Below are 22,616 nucleotides of genomic sequence, written 5' to 3' on the forward strand. Positions count from 1 at the left end.
TCAACCCAAAATCTCTCGGTTTTCTCTTTCTCCCACACGAAAGTTATCAAAAATAGAGAGAGCTGCATCTACCCAATTGGGGTACTTTGGCCCAATAAGCCAAATTTGGGTAAATGCAACTTTTCTTATGTTTGGGTCGAAAGAACTCAATTTTGCGTTTAATTAACCCAAAATTGAGTATATTTTTCTATTGGAATTAGAGCCAAACTACCTAGTGGGGACCTTGGAAATTTAGCCAAACTTGAGTTATTGTGCTCAACTACGGAATTGCGTTGAAACAACCCAAAATTGAGTTGAATTCCGTCTCCGTGTGTGTGAATGTCGGATATGTTGAAATGAAACCTTATAAAGTTATTAAGAAAATTTCAAACAAACAGAAAAGAGTCTTACCAAAACATGTAAGGATTCCGCTGAGCAACACTAAGGTTTCCATATGGTAAAGGATTTAAAAATACGTTTTTTTATGGTCAAATTTCCAGCTTTTGACAAGAAAAAATACTTAAACGTGTATTCCGCGAAACAAATTCAAAAATTTCGTTTCGTTTCGAAAAATTCCGTGAGATATTGGATTTCGTATCGAGTTACACGAAACATTTATAAATTTCGTTTCGTTTCGTCATTATCAGAGCAAGATATTCCGCGTATCGTTTCGTTTCGTATCGACATGGAAAAAATCCATATCGCATACCCTTACGACTATGATGCACACGGCCTTTTTAGATACCGTTTGGTATACACTTGCTACTCTTAAGCACATTATTCTGTACGTGCTTTCTAACTGCTTTAGGTTTCTGATCGTTCTAAGCGCTTTTGACCACTCTTTATTGAATGTTCGAATCCTCTGAGCAGAATCTCAAATAGAGAAACTTTAAAGTAGATGGAGTACCGTGTACCTTTTAATTCCGCTCCTAAATGCTTATCTTTGACAGATACGCGTATTTCGACTACCACTTGCAGTCTTCTTCAGTGTCAGTTACTCGTATCCACTGTGGATACGAGTAACTGACACTGAAGAAGACTGCAAGTGGTAGTCGAAATACGCGTATCTGTCAAAGATAAGCATTTAGGAGCGGAATTAAAAGGTACACGGTACTCCATCTACTTTAAAGTTTCGCTTTTGACCAGATTGGTACTCCATACTTCAGTATGGATAGCGCCACACATGCCAAGAGCTTGCGTTTTCTGGGTTAAACATCATCCTTGAAAGCGCTAATATAGTCGTAGATGCCCTTTTACGGGCATATTCAACGTGGCAAGCGAAGCTTAGACTCTATGGTGCAATCAGCAACTGAGATAAGCGCCCGTTGCTCGGACTTGCGGTTGTTGACCACCACCCTCTCAGTCTTGTGACGGGCCAATCCTAGTTTCCTAGACTTCATCCATTCTTCAACTATGTAAATAGAGTGCGCTGCTGTCCACTCTACTTACTCCATCGTTTTGCCATAGACCACTAGGGTGATATTGTCGGCGAAGCCAACAATCTTAACACCCGTCGGAAGGGGCAACTTCAGTACGTCATCGTACATCGCACTGCATATCATCGGGCCCAGGATTGAACCTTGAGGTACTCCCGCGATAATTCAAATGCTTTTCTGCCCATCCTCAGCGTTATACAGTAGAGTTATTCGGTATTTTGATGCGATGATTTACGTGGGCTATCGTTTCTCAGCTTGCGCTGTTGAACGCATTTTTCATATCTAGAGTGACAACCGCGCAGCAACGGCTGCCGGTCCTTTTATGCTCGATTGCCACCTCAGCTATCTGCAAACCCAACTGGATAGCGTCCAGAATAGATTTTCATTTCCTGAATACAAACTGGCTGTTGGAAAGGCCGTCCGTATCTTCCGTATACGGTACTAACCTGTTCAGGATCAACCTCTCCAACAACTTGCCCGTCATATCTAGTAGACAGATAGGTCTATACGCCGACGGGTTACCTGGTGGTAGTAGCACAAATTTGCAGCATTGCATAGTGCTTCTGAACATGCCTGAATCTGCATTGACTACTGCTTTTAAGGCAACACTTGGGATACCATCGGGTCCCGGTGCCTTGTTTGACGCGAATGATTTCACGACTTCTGTCAGCTCTTTGTTCGGCGCTGGAGGACATAGCAACTCTCTTGGAGTTTATTGATGATTTTATTAAAATTGGTCTAACTTCTTTCCAAAACAGGTTTTCAAGAATAGTCGAAAACGTTCTTTTGATGCAGAATGCTGTCGAAATTATGAATAACTTGATTTTCAATTGCCCTTGCGAGTCCAAAATAAAAATTGTGCGCGCTTCCAAACTGCATAGCAAGCTTTTGAGGTTTTTCGCAAATAGTTAGTATGTTATAATTTACTTTCTTCTTTCAATGCTGGAATTCATATTTGAGTTTGTTTTTCCACATTTTGGATAATTTGCAAAAGAACTTAGAGACACTGCTTCGAAAACCTTGAAGGAAATTTGAATTGCTCCTGTTTTTTACAAATCTGTGAGATTAATTTTATTCATGCAGTATGGTTAACAAAATCAATCATTTTTCAAAAGGTTCGAAATGATGCATTTTACAATATTTTAGCCGATTACAGATGGTTCTGTGCCTTGAAATTTTCCTATCTACTACAGGGGTTTGGCAATATTATTTAGATTGGTAAAATTTTGCCAAAATTAACCCAAGGTATCCCACAATTTTGCGAAATTGTTGTTTATAGTTAGGTTCCCATAAAATAAGCATAGTTTTAGCAAAAAGATTGAAGTCTATGGTAAGAATCCAAAAATATCTTAAAAGTGTGGCGTCGATTTCTGAAAGCTTAAGGTGAAGATGAATCGAAGCCAAACTTCCAATTTTCAAGAGCACAAATCTGGTGAACCGAACACTCGTTTGGTTTTATCTTCATCTCAATAGAATTAATTTTGCATTTTATTATGACAAAATTAATGCTAGTTGATCCGTTAGAAACACTAAGCGTTGTAAAAAATATTTTCGGTTGAAAACGTTCAACTCTTTTACTATCACAGGGGAGAAAACTTAAGCTAATCACAAAGGATCCAGAAAAAGTTAAAAGTCCAACATATGACAATGCATATCTGCATATTGTTTCCTAAGCGATTTTCTAAATTTTTGCAGCAATGGAAATAGAAACTATTTAAGATTTAAAATTTATATATAGAAGCAGTATACCCAAAGTTTTATTTTTAACAAAAATTACTTCTTAGTGTTATCTGGTACGGACTTGTTAGCAATGTAACAATATTTAAGGTGATAAATTATGGTTTTCTTGGCAAAAAAAGTTCCGGAAACACAATTCGCATGTTTGAGTTGAAATATAAATTCTAATTACTCTCAAAATTTGATTTACTCAAGAAACCTCGAAAACCATATTTAAGGGTGAAGATGAATCGAAGCCAAAAGTCAAATTTTCATGAACACGGATCTGAAGAACGAAACATCCATTTGAGCTGGGAACCTAATCGATTGGTCACCACCAGCTAGTGACCAATCGATTATGTTTTCAGCTTAAACGGATGTTTGGTTCTCCAGATCCAGTGATTGGGTTTGTACGCAAAATGTTATTTCAAGCATCAATTGAATTGACACATCGTCCCTGGGCTGCAAAATGCTGGTGGATTATACTGGCGATGGAGAAGTCCTAAACGAGTCTGTGGGTGTGGAAAGTGGTACATTTTTGATTAATAGTCATGGTTTCATGACTTGTAGTCATTATATTATGAATCATAAAATTTTATGATTTCATGACTTTTTGTTGATGATTCCGGTAACGGATTTTTTTCCGTGTAGCTCGCAATTTCAAAGTACCGTTTTGTCTCAAATTCCGAACACTCGGTTTTTGTATGGCGATTTGGTTGAAATGTATCGCTGAAATATGTCACCAAATAACAAGGAAATGGCAGTCAATTGGCTTGTTTAGGGGTATCCTGTTTTTTACATATTCTGATACTACGCTAAAAACTGTGCCAGAATCCAAAGTTTCATAATTTTCCGTGCCCTGGAACTATTTTTAAAACTCGTTTGAATTTAGTATGGAAACCGCGTTTGAATCACCCCTCGGCAAATTTTACTTTGGGACGAGCTGTCATTATGTAAATTGAAATGTCATTGAGTCGATGGAATGAAATCTTATTTAATCATTTACTATATCAAAATTAGGATATTAAATCGCAATAAAATCGTGTTACACTTAGAAAAATGTGATCTTTCGATCAAGCTACAAAAAACTGGGAATTTTTCATCACTAAACAACCCAATTGCAATTCAACTTTAACCTCTTCAATATAATCTATACCGCGGGAGTAGTGATGATTCTCTAGTTTCAGACCAGAAGAACAAGCTTAAGTTAATTTATTTGCGAAATTATTCATTTGAATACGATTTATTCGTGCTATTCGGAATTTGAATCAATGTGTTTGGAATATGAGACAGAATAAACGCAGTGTTCGGCATTTGAGTCAAAATGTTGTTCCATACTTTTACGTAAAAACAGTACTAAAACTTATTGAATCAACTTTATTATCGGTATACCCTACAGCTAACAGTTAGGCTTTGCGAGGAAATCAAAATTTACACAAATATCTGCCAATTTATGCCAATCAGATGCATTTGAAGTCACTGTTGGCCTTAAGTGTTCGGAATATGAGTCAAAACGGTAATAAAACCGATGATCCGCAAAAGTATCGCTATATGTGCTCACATGCAGAAAGTATGCTGATACTTTTTCAGCTACGTCAGTGCAATACTAACTGATTTTCTTTAATTCGAATTTGTAACATGATTTATCAACAATTATCAACAACGCGTACAAATTTTAATGATTGCCTACTTCGCCATAAGCTGGAATAATCCATTTTTTAGAAGTTCTTTAAAAACTCTAAAAATTTGACAACTACCGAAAAACTAAACATTACATATACTTTGCAATTGGATTAAATGGACAAATTGATGTGAAGTTTTGCCAAAAAGTTACACGTCTTCTCGGTGAGAATCGAACTCACGAGTAGGGAGTCTTTAGATAGGGCATGGACGCAGAAGTTAACCTGAACTCGATTTCAGCTCAATATTCACGTGGTCCTTTTTCGCAAAGTGCACCTCTTTCGGAAGAACTAGATGCCCATCCAAACACAACGCTTTCTATTTTTATCCAACGCGCCCTAACTACACAGTACGAACGAAACCTGTAAAATTATAGCGAGTTGAATGTAACAAAAAGACTCCATCATATATGACAGACATTTATGTGCGATCTTAAAATTACATTGCTGCTGGTTTGAAAACAAGCTATAATTAGCTACCAAACTTGAAGAATATATAAAAGAAAGTTCTTAACGGGATTTTAACTCACGACCTCTGTAGCGATAGCTACACGCCCGAGCTCTCTCGGCCGTCTCACCATAATATCAAGCGCCTGACGAAAGTTGAACCCGTTCTGCGTAAAATGAGTGTATCACAGAATCGCTTCGACACGACGGTTGGGGGTTTCATCAAGAAGTGATTGAACAATGTCAACAATGCCGAGCGTTCTCTAGGTCGCGTGATTGTTGAGCGTGGCTGGGTTTGTTTTGTGGCAGATTCATGTAAATTTCTAGCGAATTTAATTGAAATATAGTTGGAAGGGCCCTGATTGGTTGACAGATGGTTATATTTGTTTCAGCTGTTGGCTAATGCTTGAAATTTTCAAATGCCTGCCACAATATTCCGTCGATGTCCAAATTGCGTACTGCTTAATATTCACAAATTTTGTAGAAATCAGGGAGTCGTGAGTTCGATTCTCACCGTGAAGACGAAAGAAAGAAATTTTGAGTGTAATCAATAATTTATATTTCTACTGAAAAATGTTCAATGGACTACTCTAGTGGGCTTTGGGCGAAGGGCCAAATTCCTCTATTCTACTGTACTCTATTCCATTTGTGCCAGATTTTATAATTTTGTTTTAATGTTTTCATGTTTAGATCTTTGAATTTACTATAATTTTTACCCAAATCCACAGAATTGGCTTGAATTTTGCATGTTTTACTAAGAGCTTAGAATTTTCCATTATTTTGACCTAAATCTACAGAGTTTAAATACAATTATAGTTTCCTTGAACCCTAAATTATTAGTACAAGTAGATAGATTACCAAAATAATTTTGTTATGATCTTTGCAAGATTCTCCATTGCTATGAATCGCAAGTCAAATTGAGTTGATATCAGTCTTCAACATATTTTTCAATGATTTTTCAGTTGCACTAATAATACAGCATGGCTTTTTCTGTTAAATTAGGCAAAAACGCACATAAACGATTTAGGGACAAAATGTCGGAAGACAAAACGTCGAAACTCAAAACGTCGAATGCCAAAACGTCGAATCCCAAAGCGTCGAAAGCAGTAGGTTTTCAAGCAAAGGTTCTTGGATGACTGGCGTTGCTAAGGAAAAAGTGGTTGCGATGCGGATAGCGTTGGAAACAGCAAAATTTACAATATTCATCACAGTAAGCATGCACTCTTAAAAATAATGAAAATCACTCTGGACGTAATTCACATTATGACTGAATGACACATGATGTAAGTGATGAAATTACGTGAAAATGGGTTCTGGAAGATGTATTGAAAGAAAAATGTAATTTGACATGATGAAGGACATGGAAACGATGCCACTGTGATTGACATTTCCCGAATCAGACACCATCGTATTTAAAATGAGACACAAATTCACGTCATTTCGTTCGCTTCTTTTATGTGCATCCAAAAGACGTAAAATCGCATGATTTTTTCGGAGTGTGTGGAACAGATTTCCCAGAAAAATGTCAAACAGCTACCGTACACCCCCGTTAATTTGAACGGTACCTCATGCAAACCATCGGGGTTCATTTTTAATTTGAACATCTAGTCACCCTAGAAACGTGTTTCTGGTCACCTCTTTCATTGTTTTGTTTTGGTTCTGCGTTCCGCTCCACAGCGTTCTATTCTACTTTACTCCGTTCCATGAGCTAAATGACGTTAAAACCATTTTTAATCTGAAAGATGTGCAAATTAGCGGGGTACAAATTAAAAAGTGTGCAGATTAAATGTGGTCAAACCAACGGGGGTACCCGGTATTCATTTCTGTCGAGAAAAGAAGTATGCAGTGCAGCACTTTAAGCTAATCGAAATTGAAGCCTGAGTTATAGAATCTTGAGAACCGGATTAGCATGCTGAATAAGAGGAATACAAACAACTGTGTCGCCGCTCGATGGTTGCTGTTAGGTATTGACTGTTCAAAAGGTTGTTTTCTGTATTTTTCACTGCTAGCGCCAACTGCTAGAATTTCAGATCGATGTAAAAAGTCATTAGTCATTACCCTAATAGTGAATTCCTTATTCTTTAAAAATGTACTCATTGTTTTGTCAAATAATTATAATTGAATGGATTGATTGATTGTTTTATCAAAAACAGATATTCACGATCACATGTATATACATCAGGATATTCAGCAAGTATTCAATGTTGACTATTGAATTAACTTCTATACATTGATTTATTTTTTCTGTAGATTATTTTTACAGGCAAACAGACATAATAACAAGAAAATTATCAATTTAAAACATAGTCAATGGGATTGAACTCAAATTATGTCACGCAAAATTTAATTTTTATGTTTGATCTTTACTTTTCGGAATATTCCAAAGTTCCTCTGGCTACTTGTAGAAACTACATATGTGTGCCAGTATGCTGACAAAAAATCAATTGAATCCGTTTAGAATTCGCTGAGCGGTGAGGGTTTTAGTATGTTTGCTTTCACTCAGGCCTATGCGGGTTAATTAGAATAAGCACTTTAAAGAAACTCAAACAATTGTTTTAAAACCTGAAGATTAAAAACAATCTTTAACATTTTTTGCAAGTTTTGGCTATTTTAATTCGATCATTCTACTATCTTTTCTAATACCAACTAAATATTACGCTATCAAGGTAATAACATAGGAAAAAATATATCCTTACTGCCTTCACTATTCAACATCTGGTTTAGTATATGAATTCCACATTACATTTTTTATCTATTTTCGCTGACATTTGTAATTATTTTTGTTTACGAAGTTTCTTCCTTTCGACGTTTTATCCTTTCGACATTTTGGCATTTGATGTTTGTTTTTCGGCGTTTTGGCATTCGACATTTTGACTTTCGACGTTTTGTCCCTTCGACGTTTTGTCCTTTCGACGTTTTGGCATTCGACATTTTGTCTTTCGACGTTTTGTCACCCAACCCACATAAACATCTCAGTACATTTTCTCATTGCTTAATTTTTACACATGGGACTGATTTGCGATTCATGATTGTCCAGAATTTATTTTTTCTTCCGGTAAGCTCTGTTATGCTACTCAGGAATCTTTATTTCACAATTCTGCGTAGAATTCGAAGAAAAAAGGACAGATTCACACATTTAAACGTAAATGACTGTGAGGCTCTACAATGTTTTGATTTTGTATGAGATTTTGACGTTTACTGGCCTTGTTGTTTACTAATTTCGTGGAAGAGTGAAAGAGATAGGCTGATTTTTGTGCAGAACCCCGTTGAATTTTTAAATCTATTATAGTTTTCACCTAAGACAAGACGTGACAGGTCAAAGTACAAAAACCTAGGACAGGACGTGACAGCTCAACTAAGACTGCCCGGTTGTTTTTCATTCGATAACCTTGACGATACAAAAGCCAGTGCTACCAGTATCTTTTTTAAACAAATCTTGTAAAATAAATAAAAAATTAAAGCTCACATTTCGGTTGTTTCATGCACGCTTCATTCATTTAGTGCAATAGAAGGTGCTATACTTTTAAAATATTAGGTTAATATTCAAAACCGGAGATGTTTTTCAAGAAAATTTAAACAATGTTTGTTATATTGCACTCAATTGAGTATTTTTTATTTATTTAAGCGTTGTAGAAGCACATTGGATAAACTTCACATCGAATATAAATAGATTTGAAACAAAATATTTGAACAAATTTTGAACTGTCGATGAAAACCCTAATGTACCAACTAGCAACACGGCCGAGCTAGCAACAAAGTGCCCTGTTGCAATCCAACTCAACGATGTGAAAGTAGGCTTTTGCCAAAAGATGAGATGAGAAGTGGTCTTTTTTGACAGGCAATTGGTTTTGTTTTTGTACTTTTATCTGTCACGTCTTGTCTTAGACTGGAGCAATTTTTTTTTGCGCAAACATATTTATTTATATGACTTTTTGATTATGGGACCTTCCTTAGCCGAGTGGTTAGAGTCCGCGGCCACAAAGCAAAGCCATGCTGAAGGTGTCTGGGTTCGATTCCCGGTCGGTCCAGGATCTTTTCGTAATGGAAATTTCATTGACTTCCCTGGGCATAAAGTATCATCGTACCTGCCACACGATATACGAATGCGAAAATGGCAACTTTGGCAAATAAAGCTCTCAGTTAATAACTGTGGAAGTGCTCATAAGAACACTAATCTGAGTAGCAGGCTCTGTCCCAGTGAGGACGTAAATGCCAAGAAGAAGAAGAAGAAGAAGAAGAAGAAGAAGAAGAAGAAGAAGAAGAAGAAGAAGAAGAAGAAAAAGACTCTTTGATTAGATGAAAAGCTGAAATTTAGCATTTCGACTAAACAAGAAGCAATCTATTCACCAAAAACTAACGCATGTCGTTTTTATCGAAAAGTATACTTTTTATTAATTAACTCATTACGCGTGGTAAAGATGGATAAATTATGGGTGAAATTATGAAAAAAATCCACGTGCTCGGCTGGAATTTGAACCCAGGACTCTTGTATGCTAGACGAGCGCTTTACCAACAAACCGAGCCACTTGGTGACCCAATAACTGAGTTGGTTACAAGTTTAGAATTCAAATCCCTACAGATCACGCGGACCCCTTTCATAACCCATTGCCATCCATCTCATTTTACTACACACGCGGAAAGAGCGAGTGCGATTTATTTAGTGTTGAAACTGTTTGCCTATCGTACCTACATCGCTCCCACAACAACTGTATTGTGGGTCCACGTGGTCTGTTGGGATTTGAATTCTAAATTTGTAACCAACTCAGTTATTGGGTCACCAAGTGGCTCGGTAGCTTAGTTGGCATACAAGAGTCCTGGGTTTAAATCCCAGCCGAGCACGTTGATATTTTTTTCCATAATTTCACCCATAATTTGTCCATCTTTACCACGCGTAATCAGTTCATTAATTTAATAACCATGCGGATTGGATTACCGAACAGCTCAATATAAGCGTCAATTTATATACTTTTTTTTCTATACTCCAATCTACTAGTAGGGGGATTATGGGCATAATAAACACACAGGGCGAAATGGACATCCCCTTATTCTCTGAGAATTTGCATATTTCATTAAAATTTGATACCCTGTATGAAGTCTGTATAAAAGTTCAAGGTTTGCTTGAACTATCCTCTGAAATTTGATTTTAATTTCATTTCAGCATCAAGTTGGTTTACAAGCAAGGCGGTGGAGGATTCTAATTTTTGAGCAAATGAGCAAAGCTTCCAATCTAGAAAAGTTTTTTCTAATGTGATAGTGGGGAATCCCTTTAGCCTATCAGAACGTTCGTCCCCCATTAATAATGAAGATTTCACTAAATTCCACGAAAGTGTTAATTTTGCTCCAAAAATTTTCAAATGGGAATTATTAGTGAGGGTTCCTCCATTCATGTAAATCACTAATATGTATCCAATTTCTAAGGTTAATAGCTTTATCCAGTGAACTTCATTATTCTGATAAAATATGCGGCGACAGAGAAAAAAAATTGAATACAATAAAATTAGATCTTTATTGTCTGATGTTTTATACGACGATAATTAGTCTATCACTCTATAAGATAACATGCGGAATTCAATCAGCATGGGGCGCATTCGGTTTGATTTCACTGCACATTGCTTTATTATTTTGATTGTGTCTGTTCTTGACACCATCAATAAATACCCGATCCCTGATTTATTTGCAAAACTTACACTTTATTGTAACCACTTTCTCTTTTCTCTTTCTCTCGATCCCCTCGCAGATGAATCTGACGATGAAGCTGCTGTTATTGTTCTCATTCCTGTTGAGCCACTCATCCGGCCACCGGATACAACTGTCCGACTCGATTCTGGACATCATCAACACCCGACACGTGGAGCGAATCATGGCGGAGCGGCGGATGAACTCTTCGGCGCGGGACGACAAACGCTACACGATGGTGCAGCAGAACGAGCTGATAGACGACGTGGACGCAACCGAGGACAGCACCGGCGATCTCGCGTACCAAACGCCCGAGGTGGCCATCGATTTTGACTTCAATGGGCGACGGCAATCCGGAGGCGGCGGCGGCGGCTCGACGGTATCTTCGTACACCAACGAGAGCGGCTTTCAGTACCATCCAACGGGATCCGCCCCCAATGCGGATATTTTGGCGGACCTGCAGGCCTACAGGGGAGATAAGCTGCTCAAGTCGAGCAAGAACGCCCTGGTGGTGACTCGGAAGGAGTACCTCAAGAAGGACTGGTGCAAGACGGAACCTCTGGTGCAGCGAATCCGGGAGGAGGGATGCCTCAGCCGAACGATCATCAATCGATTTTGCTACGGGCAGTGCAATTCGTTCTACATTCCAAAGTCTCCGAAACGTAGGCGTCACGGCGGTGGCGGAGGTGGAGGGCGCAATGGCCACGGGGGACATGGGGGTGCAGGTGGTCATGGTCATCACGGTGGACGTGCGCGGGAGGTTGATCTGGACTTTGAAGACGAAGACCTGACCGGGCCGGCGTTTCGCTCGTGTGCCTTCTGCAAGCCCAAAAAGTTCACCTGGATCACGGTGACGCTGCGGTGTCCCTCTTTAGTGCCCCAGCTGCGACGGAAGCGCATCCAACGCATCAAACAGTGCAAATGCATTGCGGAGCCGTTGAATTAGAGCTGTTGTGTTTTTTTGTATTATTATTATTATTGGTTGAATAGTCGACGCTGCCGTTGAAGCTGTTTCTGCTGCTGCTGCTGCTGCTGCTGCGGATGGCGAACGAAGATGATGAGACGTGAAAGTGTGGGTAATATGTAAATGTATTTCTGTGTGGGTGCGGATGATTGAGCGCTCTTTCCGCCTTGCACTTGCGGCAAATCTGGCGAGGAAGGAATGAGAGTAGGCTTTATTTTGTTTTAAGTTTTTTTTTTCTCTCTTTTAATTATATTTAATAGGTCTGTTTCGTTGTAAGCCATTTGTAGTGTAGGACCGCGGCGTGTGTGTTTGTAATCGCGATTCCCCGTTTTGGAACAGTGTCACGTCAGACGGTGGATGACACGGTGCACAGTGGGAGATTTCTTCATTTTAGCGCATTTAATGAATAGTTCTTTAATTATGCTTCCAAATTCAGTATGTCAATGCACTTCTTTTGATGCAATCATATTATAATCTATCCCCCTGAACGTAAGAAAGAAATTTTTTTTAAAACTTTCCAATATACAAGGTTAGTCTTGTGAAAAATTGTATAAAAAGCTAATTTAAGCTGTCCAAAACACTTAGTTCTTAACGTCAATACTTTTCACGAAATTTTATATATATTGTTATGCTGAAAACTGAGCTCAACTCAATTTTGACAAAAATGCAGATGGATCGGACTTGCGATTCACGGCAGTTTAGTGAAGGCCAACCTTTTACATTGAAAAGTTCAAAAAATAGTTTTCTATCTCTATTTTAGGAGATAGGTTATAATGCTAAATACATCAAAAAAGCGTATTTCCTAATCGAAAAACATCATAAAGGATGGAAGCATACTTAAAGCGCTATTTATTAAAAGCAGTAAAATAACGAAATTCTCTCACTGTGCGCTAGGGTGATTTATTCTGCACTTGAAACTTAAAGCGGAACTTCTGCCAGCGTTGTAGGATTCGCTTCCCCAGCTGGGCAACCAGACGCATATGTATCTACGATTTCCGTTCTGTCAATGCATGCAAATCACGTTCAAGATTGTTCAACTGCCATCTTGAAACGCGGCTGTTGTTGAGGTGTTTGGTCGGTATTTGGGTGCTTTCATCCCACGTGGCTTCGGCGACAACGTGGTGAAGTGTAAATTAATGGTAATTTTTGCTTGCAATGCGCTGATTGCGCAGCGCTTGCCGTCCTTTTCTTTCAGTTATTGTGAACGTTCTCGGGTTGATACCTTTTCAAGTGGTGATATTTCTAGCTGAACATCTCAAAAGTTCCTTTCCCACAGCTATGCTCGCTGTCAAAATAACTGTCTTTTGTTCGAGCTTCCGTTTCGGTTAAAAAAGGTGGAAACGAACAAAGTGCTCGTTTTAACTAAACACGAAAAAAGTTCTAAATTGTATTTAAATTTGTGTGTCCTTACTTTGAAAATCTTTACTGTTTTGAAAATTAGAATCATCTTTTATTCGGGATCGGACTGAACAAATAATTTTGTTTTAGATTTAGGGCACAATGTGACAGATAACTTTGGATTATTCTAACAATGTATGTTGGAAAATTAATGTTTTCTAATACTACAGTTACATCTTCGTGACAAACACTGGAGAATACTTTTTCTATATCTAGAAGAACAGGACCAGTTGAATGAATCAAATTGATTACATTATAAAAATTATTAGTGTCAGAGTCCGAACTGTTCATTGACAAATATTCAATTTTCGTTGATGAGAACCCAATTTTTTTTCCTTTCAAGATTTTTTTTCAGTAATGTGTCTCATGATTTAAAACTATGTTAATACACTATGTAACCTTATGCGCAAAAAATTTACCAATGTTTGCCTACAAGTAGGTGATAGACCGAAACAGCAAACACTTCCCGATCATTGCCAGGGTTGACTCATCACTTGCGCCACAGACGGCGTCTTCTCTCAAATCTACCAACAAATCTTGCCTACCGTGTTGCTGTCATCATTCGGCCAAAGTTGAGGTCGGTCACGGGTTCGCGTGCAAAAATTAATTCAGAAACGGTCACCGCCAAGGTGCTCAGTTTCACACAGAGATTCGAGTTGGCGATGCGAGTTTTATCGATAATTTTTATGGTGTTTCGAAACTTTAGTTTTTTTTTTCCTTTAGTTGTTTTGCGTTTTGAAGATTATGGAAATTTATTCGTAACCTGTGTGTCCCCCGGAGGTTCCCCACGCGCGCAGTCTCGCGATTTTGGCGCATGGCGGTGCGAAGTTTCGCCGGATGACTCACTGCGCGGTAGTATCTTCGCGTGCCGCTTCTCGATGATGCACAGTGGCACCGTCCATAGGTCAAAAATCGAAAAACTTGTCTGGATTTTAACTCCCGTACCTTTTCATGGATCAAATGGTCGGCGTAAGTCAGAGGGGACCAAGTACAAAACATGGAAAAAACTTATTATTATTTCAATAGATGTGAAATTTCTTTAGCTCCAAGCAGTGTTGTGAAAAACTCAATTTCTCATAACTCACGCTTGAGATTTTTCATGCGTGAGTTGTCAATCACGCAACTCAGCAGTCAAAAAATCATGGATGAGTTGGACCACCTGTTTGACTCATTGTCTCGTATTTTCACAATTTACTTGCACACTGCAATAATTTCTTGTTACTAACTAACTAACTAACTAACTTAATAATTCGATTTCTTTCAGCACTCGTTGTATTTATCCAACTCGGCGAGCTTCGTTGGATAAATATACGACTCGTGCTGAAAAATCATCATTTTGCAACTTGTTGCAAAAATAAGTATTATACATGTCCTTGGGGAACGTACATAAATGACGTAGTCTTTTTTTTGAAGATTTTAGACACACCCCTAACCCATCTATCCAAGCCTACTTCCAATACCCCCTTCTTAAATGCTCCGTCATTTATGGACGGTCCCATGCTTGACTTTTTGCAGCAAGGCCGTGAATGATTTATTAGATTCTCCTGTTACATGATCCTGTTATATTGGTAAAACAATCAAGTGATTTAAGCCGATTTGGTAGGGAGTCGATGCCGGTTATGGACCCTTTGCGTATTATGGACCCCCTACAGAAAAACATAAAATTATCACTCAAAGCAACCTTATTCCTATGAAAATCAACCGGGGGAACTTCGATTGCATTGTTAGTCAGCAGTTTCAGGCAAAATATTTGGTTTGAGACGCATAAATATAGATATTTGAACAGTTTTGTAAATGAAACCACACAAGAGGGTCCATAATACGCATTTCCAGGTGGGTCCATAATAGGCACGTCGGCAGAGAGCCGGATTACATGGGAATCAAATGGAGGGTCCATAATACGCAACGTCAAATTTGTAAACAATCCTATTATGGACCCCGGGAGGGTCCATAATAGGCATTCGGACAACAGTTTTCCAAATGTATATTTCTCTGGGAAAATCGTATGATTTTGTATGTTTCATGGGTGTACTGTGAAGTAAAGACATTGAACTTGTTATTAGACTCCACAAAACGTATATCCGCCTGAGATATAATTGCGGAAAGGCGTCGAGAATGAATTTCAGCTACTAAGGGGTCCATTACTAGCATTGACACCCTATATTTTCTAATGTTTTGAGGTACATGAACTTCTACAATCATGACAAGATGATGTTAAAATTCCTATGCAAGGCCAAATATTGAAACCTAGAGAAGGACTACTCCCGGACCGAAACGCAGCCGAATGTAAAAAAGTAGTCAATGTGGTAGTCTGTGAGGTTGAAAAACAAGTAATACATATGAATAGAAGCTAGCATTGATACAAAGCTAGCAGTTAGGATACAAATATGCTTAATGAATAAATACACTGCTCTTTGAGGGGCAATATAGTATTGATTTCGATAAAGTTCTTGTTTTGTTTACTCAGAAATATCTGAAGGAATCAATTAAGTTTCAAAGACCCCGCTATTTAGACCTGTTATACTCATAACTATGATCCTTCGTAAAGAACTAACTCAACGAAGGTGCGCTCTTTATCAATCATTATTGATTAATTTTCTGAAAGAAACAAAGTATTAGTACTAAGTACTGGCAATTGAGTTATACGACATTCAGTATACTAAGGATACCGGTGATAAAAACTGGTCGCAGTGGTGGATCTGAAAAGGAAGAGCAGAATGTGTTGTATTTATTGAGTAAGCGTATTTGTATCCTAACCACTCACATCATTAGTTTCTAGATGTCGCATAATATTTTGAGCAACAGAATGGATAAATATCCATATGTATACTATTACTTTTTTTCAACCTTACAGCCATTGGTACAACTGCAATGATTATTTTTTACATTCGCCTACGCTTCGGTTCGGGAGTGGACCTTATTCAGGGTTCGATATTTGGCTATGCATTGGAAATTTAATGTCATCTTGTCATGATTGACGAAAAATATGATATTTTCATTGTAGCTTTTACAATTTAATATAGGGGGAGTTCCCTTAGTACCGGATATCATCGAAAAATACAAAAAATATCAAAAGAGAAGCAAGCTATTTTAGAGAGCAGTGTTTGCTGAGAATAACACATCCATGTAATATGCACGCCTTTTTAGAAAAGTAAAGATATTTGGAACCAGTGAAAAAAATGAGGTATTGTCTTAAATTTGATCTCATTACTAAATATGAAATACATATTTGGATCACTAAAGCATGATCGAAAACAATCATGATTTGGAAGTACGAATGTATTTTCTACTATATTTGAACATAATGTGAATAAATCACAATTTTGATTTGACAGTATATTCCTCATCTCCCGGACAACTAGATTTTTTTACTTATTATCTTAGTAATTTTTACACCAGTGACTCACCACCAGTATTTTATACCATATAAGGAATCATTTTTGGATGGACGTCTTGCAGATAGGCTCAACAGGATGGTATCCTTTGGGAGAACATGTCCTCCTTTTTGATCACGTCCTCCTTTGAGTTAAAAATGTCATCCTTCTTCAAATTAATCGAATAATAATTTTCATAGCCTTAAGTTTTGTGATTACTCATTCTCTAGGATCTCCAACTATTTATCAGTCTTAAATAAGGATACGGAATTTATACTTTGAACATAATATTAGTAATAGAACATTTTCACCATTTTTTTCTACACGTTTATGAATTTTGAAATCAAATATTTTTTGAAACTTTCAACTTCCAAGCCTTGAGCAAGAAACAGTTTTTTTTATATCTTCCCTCGATAATGTTCAATAAGTTCTATAAAGGATCTTAAAAGTAGATGGAGTACCGTGTACCTTTTAATTCCGCTCCTAAATGCTTATCTTTGACAGATACGCGTATTTCGACTACCACTTGCAGTCTTCTTCAGTGTCAGTTACTCGTATCCACTCCAGTCCAAATACGCGTATCTGTAAAAGATAAGCATTTAGGAGCGGAATTAAAAGGTACACGGTACTCCATCTACTTTTAAGTTTCTCTATTGAGATTCTGCTCAGAGGATTCGAACATTAATACGAATCTATAAAGGATGCTTCATGACCGCGGTTTCATTTAATGGCTTTTTAAATCTCCTATAAATCATTTTCTGCGCCCAAATGAGGAGTATACAAAAACGGACAAACAAAATATACCAAAGCTGTTTTCCCATACAATATGTTCAACTCAACCCTGTCGTCGTAAAATTTGAGCTTCTTAGTCCTCCCTTTTATCTGGGGGGGGGGGGGGGGCATTACTATAAACCATAGGGCGCTTCTACACCCAGACGTCAATGAGGTAGTCTCATTAGAAAGTTTCCACATATACTTCGATATATATTCCAAACGCATGAAAACCAATTTGCACGAGTTTGTGTTTCAATTCAATTGGAACGTGAAACGAAGATATCAAGTACATGGACTTAAACATTGTTCAGTTCAAAAATTTGTTCTGAAAATCTACCACAAATTATCCACTCTGACTTAACGCCGACCATTTGATCTCTAAACAATTTGCTACCAAGATTGTATATATTTGGAGATCTTTTTTGGTAGATAATATTGCACTGTAGTACTTGAAAGTTGAATGTTTTCACCTAATACGAAGTTTTTCAACCTTTTTTTCTGTTGTAAGGTTTTGACGTTTTGAAGTTTACATGTACACGACAAAACACGTGTAAAATGTACAAATTGAAATTTAAACTGCGAAAAGATACCACGTGCCGTTCGATTGGTAGTGTGGCGATTTGGTCACTCATACAAAATACGTGACGTAGGATGAGAGGGGTCAAAAAAGTTGAAATTTAGCGTGACATAATTTGTGTACCATCCCTTACTAACTCTTTAACACTTCTCTTTTCACCTTGATTCTGCTTCGTAGTAGTAGTGCCTCGATGGGGAAACAGCATAAGAAAATTATTTATTTCACCCGGCACACAGCTTTCCTTGCCGTGACAGCACCACCACTAATATGAGCCGGAGTATGTCATGCATATGAACCATTAGGTTATTATTTGGGCACTCGCGGAGTAAGGAAAATCATATTATTGCCCTAAAAATTGTATTTATCACTAAAACTTGTATGACACGTCACCACCAGTTAATATTTTCGCATTGTAGATATCAAACACTATTTATAGCACATACAAAACTGTTTAAAACAAAAAAAAAAATAAATAAAAAAAATAAGTGTGCATTTGCATTATGTTAGGAAATCCAAATCAAAATTTTTGAACTAATATCAAATAATCAATCTCAAGAGTACTCGTGATAGTTAACACATAATTTATTTGGAGTTTTTCTGATGTTTTATCAGATATTGTAGTAGATTATTTATAGCCGCTTTGTAGAACAAATGGAACCACTATGATGATGGGATATTGCGACTTGAAGAAACTACCCAACAGATGGGGGCTTGTCAAAATCGCGTCATTTTTTCGACCATCAACGACTGGGATATGCTTGGGTTGATTTGTTCCTCCTCAAATCTCCCAAGATAGATGGTTTTGGTGGCTGTTGACCGCTTTGAGTGGTTGAGAATAGATTGGTAATTTATGCGCTAGTGGCAGCATTATCTCACCTCCTGTTTGGGGACACCTCTCGTCGTGGTCAAATTCAACTCTTGCGTGTGCCAGACGTGAGTGAGTCATTCCGTGGAAGATTATCAACACCTGTTTGCATACGGCGTACCATAATGCCACTGAAGAGTGTGTCATTAGGAGTCAATTCTGTTGATCAATCCTTGCGTGTGATCCAATTTAGAAGGATTATCCTTTGGTGATAGGTGTCCGCGATGGATTATGACGGTTTTGAAGTGGAAAAAGTGCGATAAATTTGGGTTTGTTTGAAGTTTTGGTGCGCCACGCGCTTGGCGAAGGAGTGTCTAGACCTGAGCTGTGTAGCTTCCGTGACATGACTCATTGGACGGTTGATGATGTGAACAGTCGCATATAATTTGTTATGTGCAACTTAAACTAACGAAAATTCATATTTTTAAAGGATTTGTGAGGACCATCATAATATAAACAGGAAAATTGTTTTGAAACTGAAGTTTTATTAATACTACTTGTTCGGCGAGGAGGTGAAACGTAGCCATGTAGAATTGCATTTCACCATTTTTCAGGACTGCCAAGGCCACGTTAGCTCTACATATTCAACTCAAAATTATTGATACTTAATTTTTAATCTTTTCAAAAAGGTTTACATTATTTTTTTTAAAACCCCTCTTAGAACCAAATACTGGTTGCGCTTCGGGTGCACTCAATGCCAGTATCCAACAAGATGGTGTGAGAAATGCAAAGTTTATGAAGTGCAGAGTAGCAAAATGGTTAATGATTATTTTATAGTGGATTGATAAAATGGGTATTCATTTAAAGAATGGCGGATTCAAACACACACGCATCAACAAGGACAACAATCTAATCAATGTTATCATAGAGAAATAGTTTAATGTAGTATTACAAGAATAAAAAATATTACTCATGAAAACGTAACCACCTTAGCTTGAGAGAAGATAAAAGATAATTAAATGTATTTTTATGAAGTCAAGACTCACATTGAAGTGAGAATAAATATTTTTGTATAAATATAATACGCTAGAAAAACCTACGAACGAAACGAAAAGAATCATATTGGAAACCAGTGGATAAATCGAAAACACAAGCCTGAAACTAATGCAGGAATATAGAAGGCCATTAGAATAACCAATTCAAATGAACATATTAGCAACCGAAATCGGTCTGCGTAAAAGTATTTTACTCATTTAACTATTAGAAACGAATGCTTTAAATTAATTGTTTGCTCCTTCTATATCTTTTAGATGCCCTAAGCACTGATAACGATAGCATTTCATTTATTAAATTAAACTACTGTTGCTTGACATAGAGGAGGTTTATCGGACCAGAAGGTCCCTGTCTCTTATTGTTATTTATTAAACGTAGAAAAGCTGTAAAACAAATGTTCCTATTAAAATGTAAAAAGCAAGTCAACATGAAACCAGATAGGCTCTAGATGGTACCTAATGTAATTTATTTGTAGTTAACATTGTTTCTTCGTCAACCAGTGAAGCATTAGACGTTTACCGCCCCAAACCCTTTTACATTTCTTGTTAGGCATTTCCTTATAAGTTTATGAAAACAATTACAAATTACGAAAAGGTGCGATCTATTAAAATAGTAGAGCATGAATTGCCGAAAAACCTACAAATCACCTTCTGTAGTAGTGCCCAACTATTATCATCGTATTTACTCTTCCCAACTTCTGTCGTAGGTTCAGCGTGTTGGGTGCGGTTCTCGGAGAAGACCAAACTATGTACCGATGGAAGATGAAACAAAGTCCAATAAAAGGGTCTCCGCCATAAAGTGCACACATGTTCGGAGAAAGTTTAAAAATAACAAATGGTGTTTTAATTGCGACCCAATCAATATTCCTTACGGCACGATAATCACAGCCCATCTAATTGCTTCTGATTTAATAAGCATTCTAATTGATGTCCAAACTGATGCCAACTGCCTATCAAATGGGGCGCACGCTCGTGCCACATGCAGAATACCTTCATTTGTGGATGATGCTGCAATACGTCTGCGTGGCGTCTGATATACGATTCTGCGGACCACTTGGAGTAAAAAGGTGAAGTATGAAGGTATAATTAAATAATCATGCAATGGTGCACCAGTAACAGTAAGTCTCAACATTCCTCACTAGTAGTGAATTAAAACGAAATTGTATAACAAATTGGTACAAATGACAATTTTATTAGAATTACTCTGAAATGCTATAACTATAACACAATTGAAACAAAATCAGTTATAAAGATATTATAAATTTGTTTGCTTGAAAACTTTAATATAGCATATTTTATTTTGAAAAATTGGAGAGCAATTACCTATACATGGGCAGTTCAAAAAAAAAAATTTTTATAAAAAAAATAACCAACATTTTCAGAATCCAGCTGTTTATGCTAGCTATAAAACAACCCGGGGTGATTTGATTTTGACGTTTCTTGCTTACAGATTTTATGGCAGCTTGTTGATAGAATTGTCAACATTTGTTTAGGTACTTTTTGTATCATAGATTTTATATTTTCATCATCTTACCTTTTCTAATATGTTTTCTCTCAGAAGTTAATAGGCACCCAATTCGAAATTTACGTCGGTACTATGGATGGTTTTGAGCATTTTAATGTATCAGGTATTAGGTATCAGAAAGCTGGCTCCAGAGGCACGTTCCCCAAAAGTTGGGAGTTGCAACCAGAGGGATGTTCAATGGTTCAATAGATTGTAATTAGGTTGTTAAAGGCTGCGTTATAACTACACGGATAAAAATCTGATCCCCACACCATGATTTACAAATCATAAAATTCATAAATTGGTTAGGTCATAATATCAGGATCACAAATCATGGTTCCTGGAGTCATAATCATGATTCCTCATAAGCGTAACATCCAGTGTGAAAACACTAAGCGGCGCACTTTGCTTCATCACATTCGTTTCGATCACTCTTAATTCAAGATGACGAAGCGGTTGAGTGGTAGAGTACGTGGCTCACAATCGGAAGGTTCTTGGCTCGAATCTCAATGTATGATATTTTTAACTTTTTTTTTATTTTGTCGATCATAAACGGATGCGCGACTCAGCATTTTTGGCATTTGAATCATGATTCCGAGCAATCAGCTACAAAAACCTAACGCGTGTGTTGCGTTACGGCAATCTGACTCATGATATCATGAGTCCAAATCATGGTGTATTTTCATAAAACGAAAACACGCTGGAATCATGATATCATGAGTCATAATCTTGTTTTTGGATTCTGATTTCTACCCGTGTAAATATGAATGTTATTGCCAATTTTATGCAAAACATAAATCACCCGAACGACTCGATACTGTTGCAGTCTGTGAGAGTTGCTACTCTCGAACGCTCTCGTGCGACGTACCAAACAAGAGAGTGAATGCTTACATTCATAGGGCTCTCCGAATGCGATGTGCCACGAAGTGTTATGGTTCGCGAACTGTAAAATTCTCCGAATATGGTTCGATCGGCTTATTCTGATCGAAATCCAAATCGCCATATTTGAGCCTATTTCATCATCTACCCGATGGGAGAGGAAAGGGAAGGGAAAGATGGGAGGAAATAGGAGTGGGATCCCTTGAAGAGGGAAGATCGCATAAGCAAAATGAGAGCATGTAGCTCCATACCACAATGGGTTCGAACAGCGCCCTAAAAAGGGCACTGCAAAACGCATGAGCGTAAAGAGAGCCCATAGCTCATTACCACAGCGGGTTGAAAATAACATAATGTCC

At 37.6% G+C, this 22,616-nt stretch overlaps 1 protein-coding gene across 1 annotated transcript; it reads left to right on the forward strand.

Moving 5' to 3' along the window:
- The first annotated feature begins 10,990 nt into the window (after positions 1 to 10,990).
- Positions 10,991 to 12,527, forward strand: LOC110680467. The gene has a single exon (XM_021856272.1). It carries the CDS (start codon positions 10,995 to 10,997, stop codon positions 11,877 to 11,879), a length of 885 nt encoding a protein of 294 aa, XP_021711964.1. The 5' UTR covers positions 10,991 to 10,994; the 3' UTR covers positions 11,880 to 12,527.
- The last annotated feature ends 10,089 nt before the right edge of the window (positions 12,528 to 22,616 follow it).

The sequence above is a fragment of the Aedes aegypti genome, unplaced genomic scaffold, assembly GCF_002204515.2.
Source record: "Aedes aegypti strain LVP_AGWG unplaced genomic scaffold, AaegL5.0 Primary Assembly AGWG_AaegL5_hic_scaff_143_PBJ_arrow, whole genome shotgun sequence".
NCBI classification, from domain to species: Eukaryota; Metazoa; Arthropoda; class Insecta; order Diptera; family Culicidae; genus Aedes; species Aedes aegypti.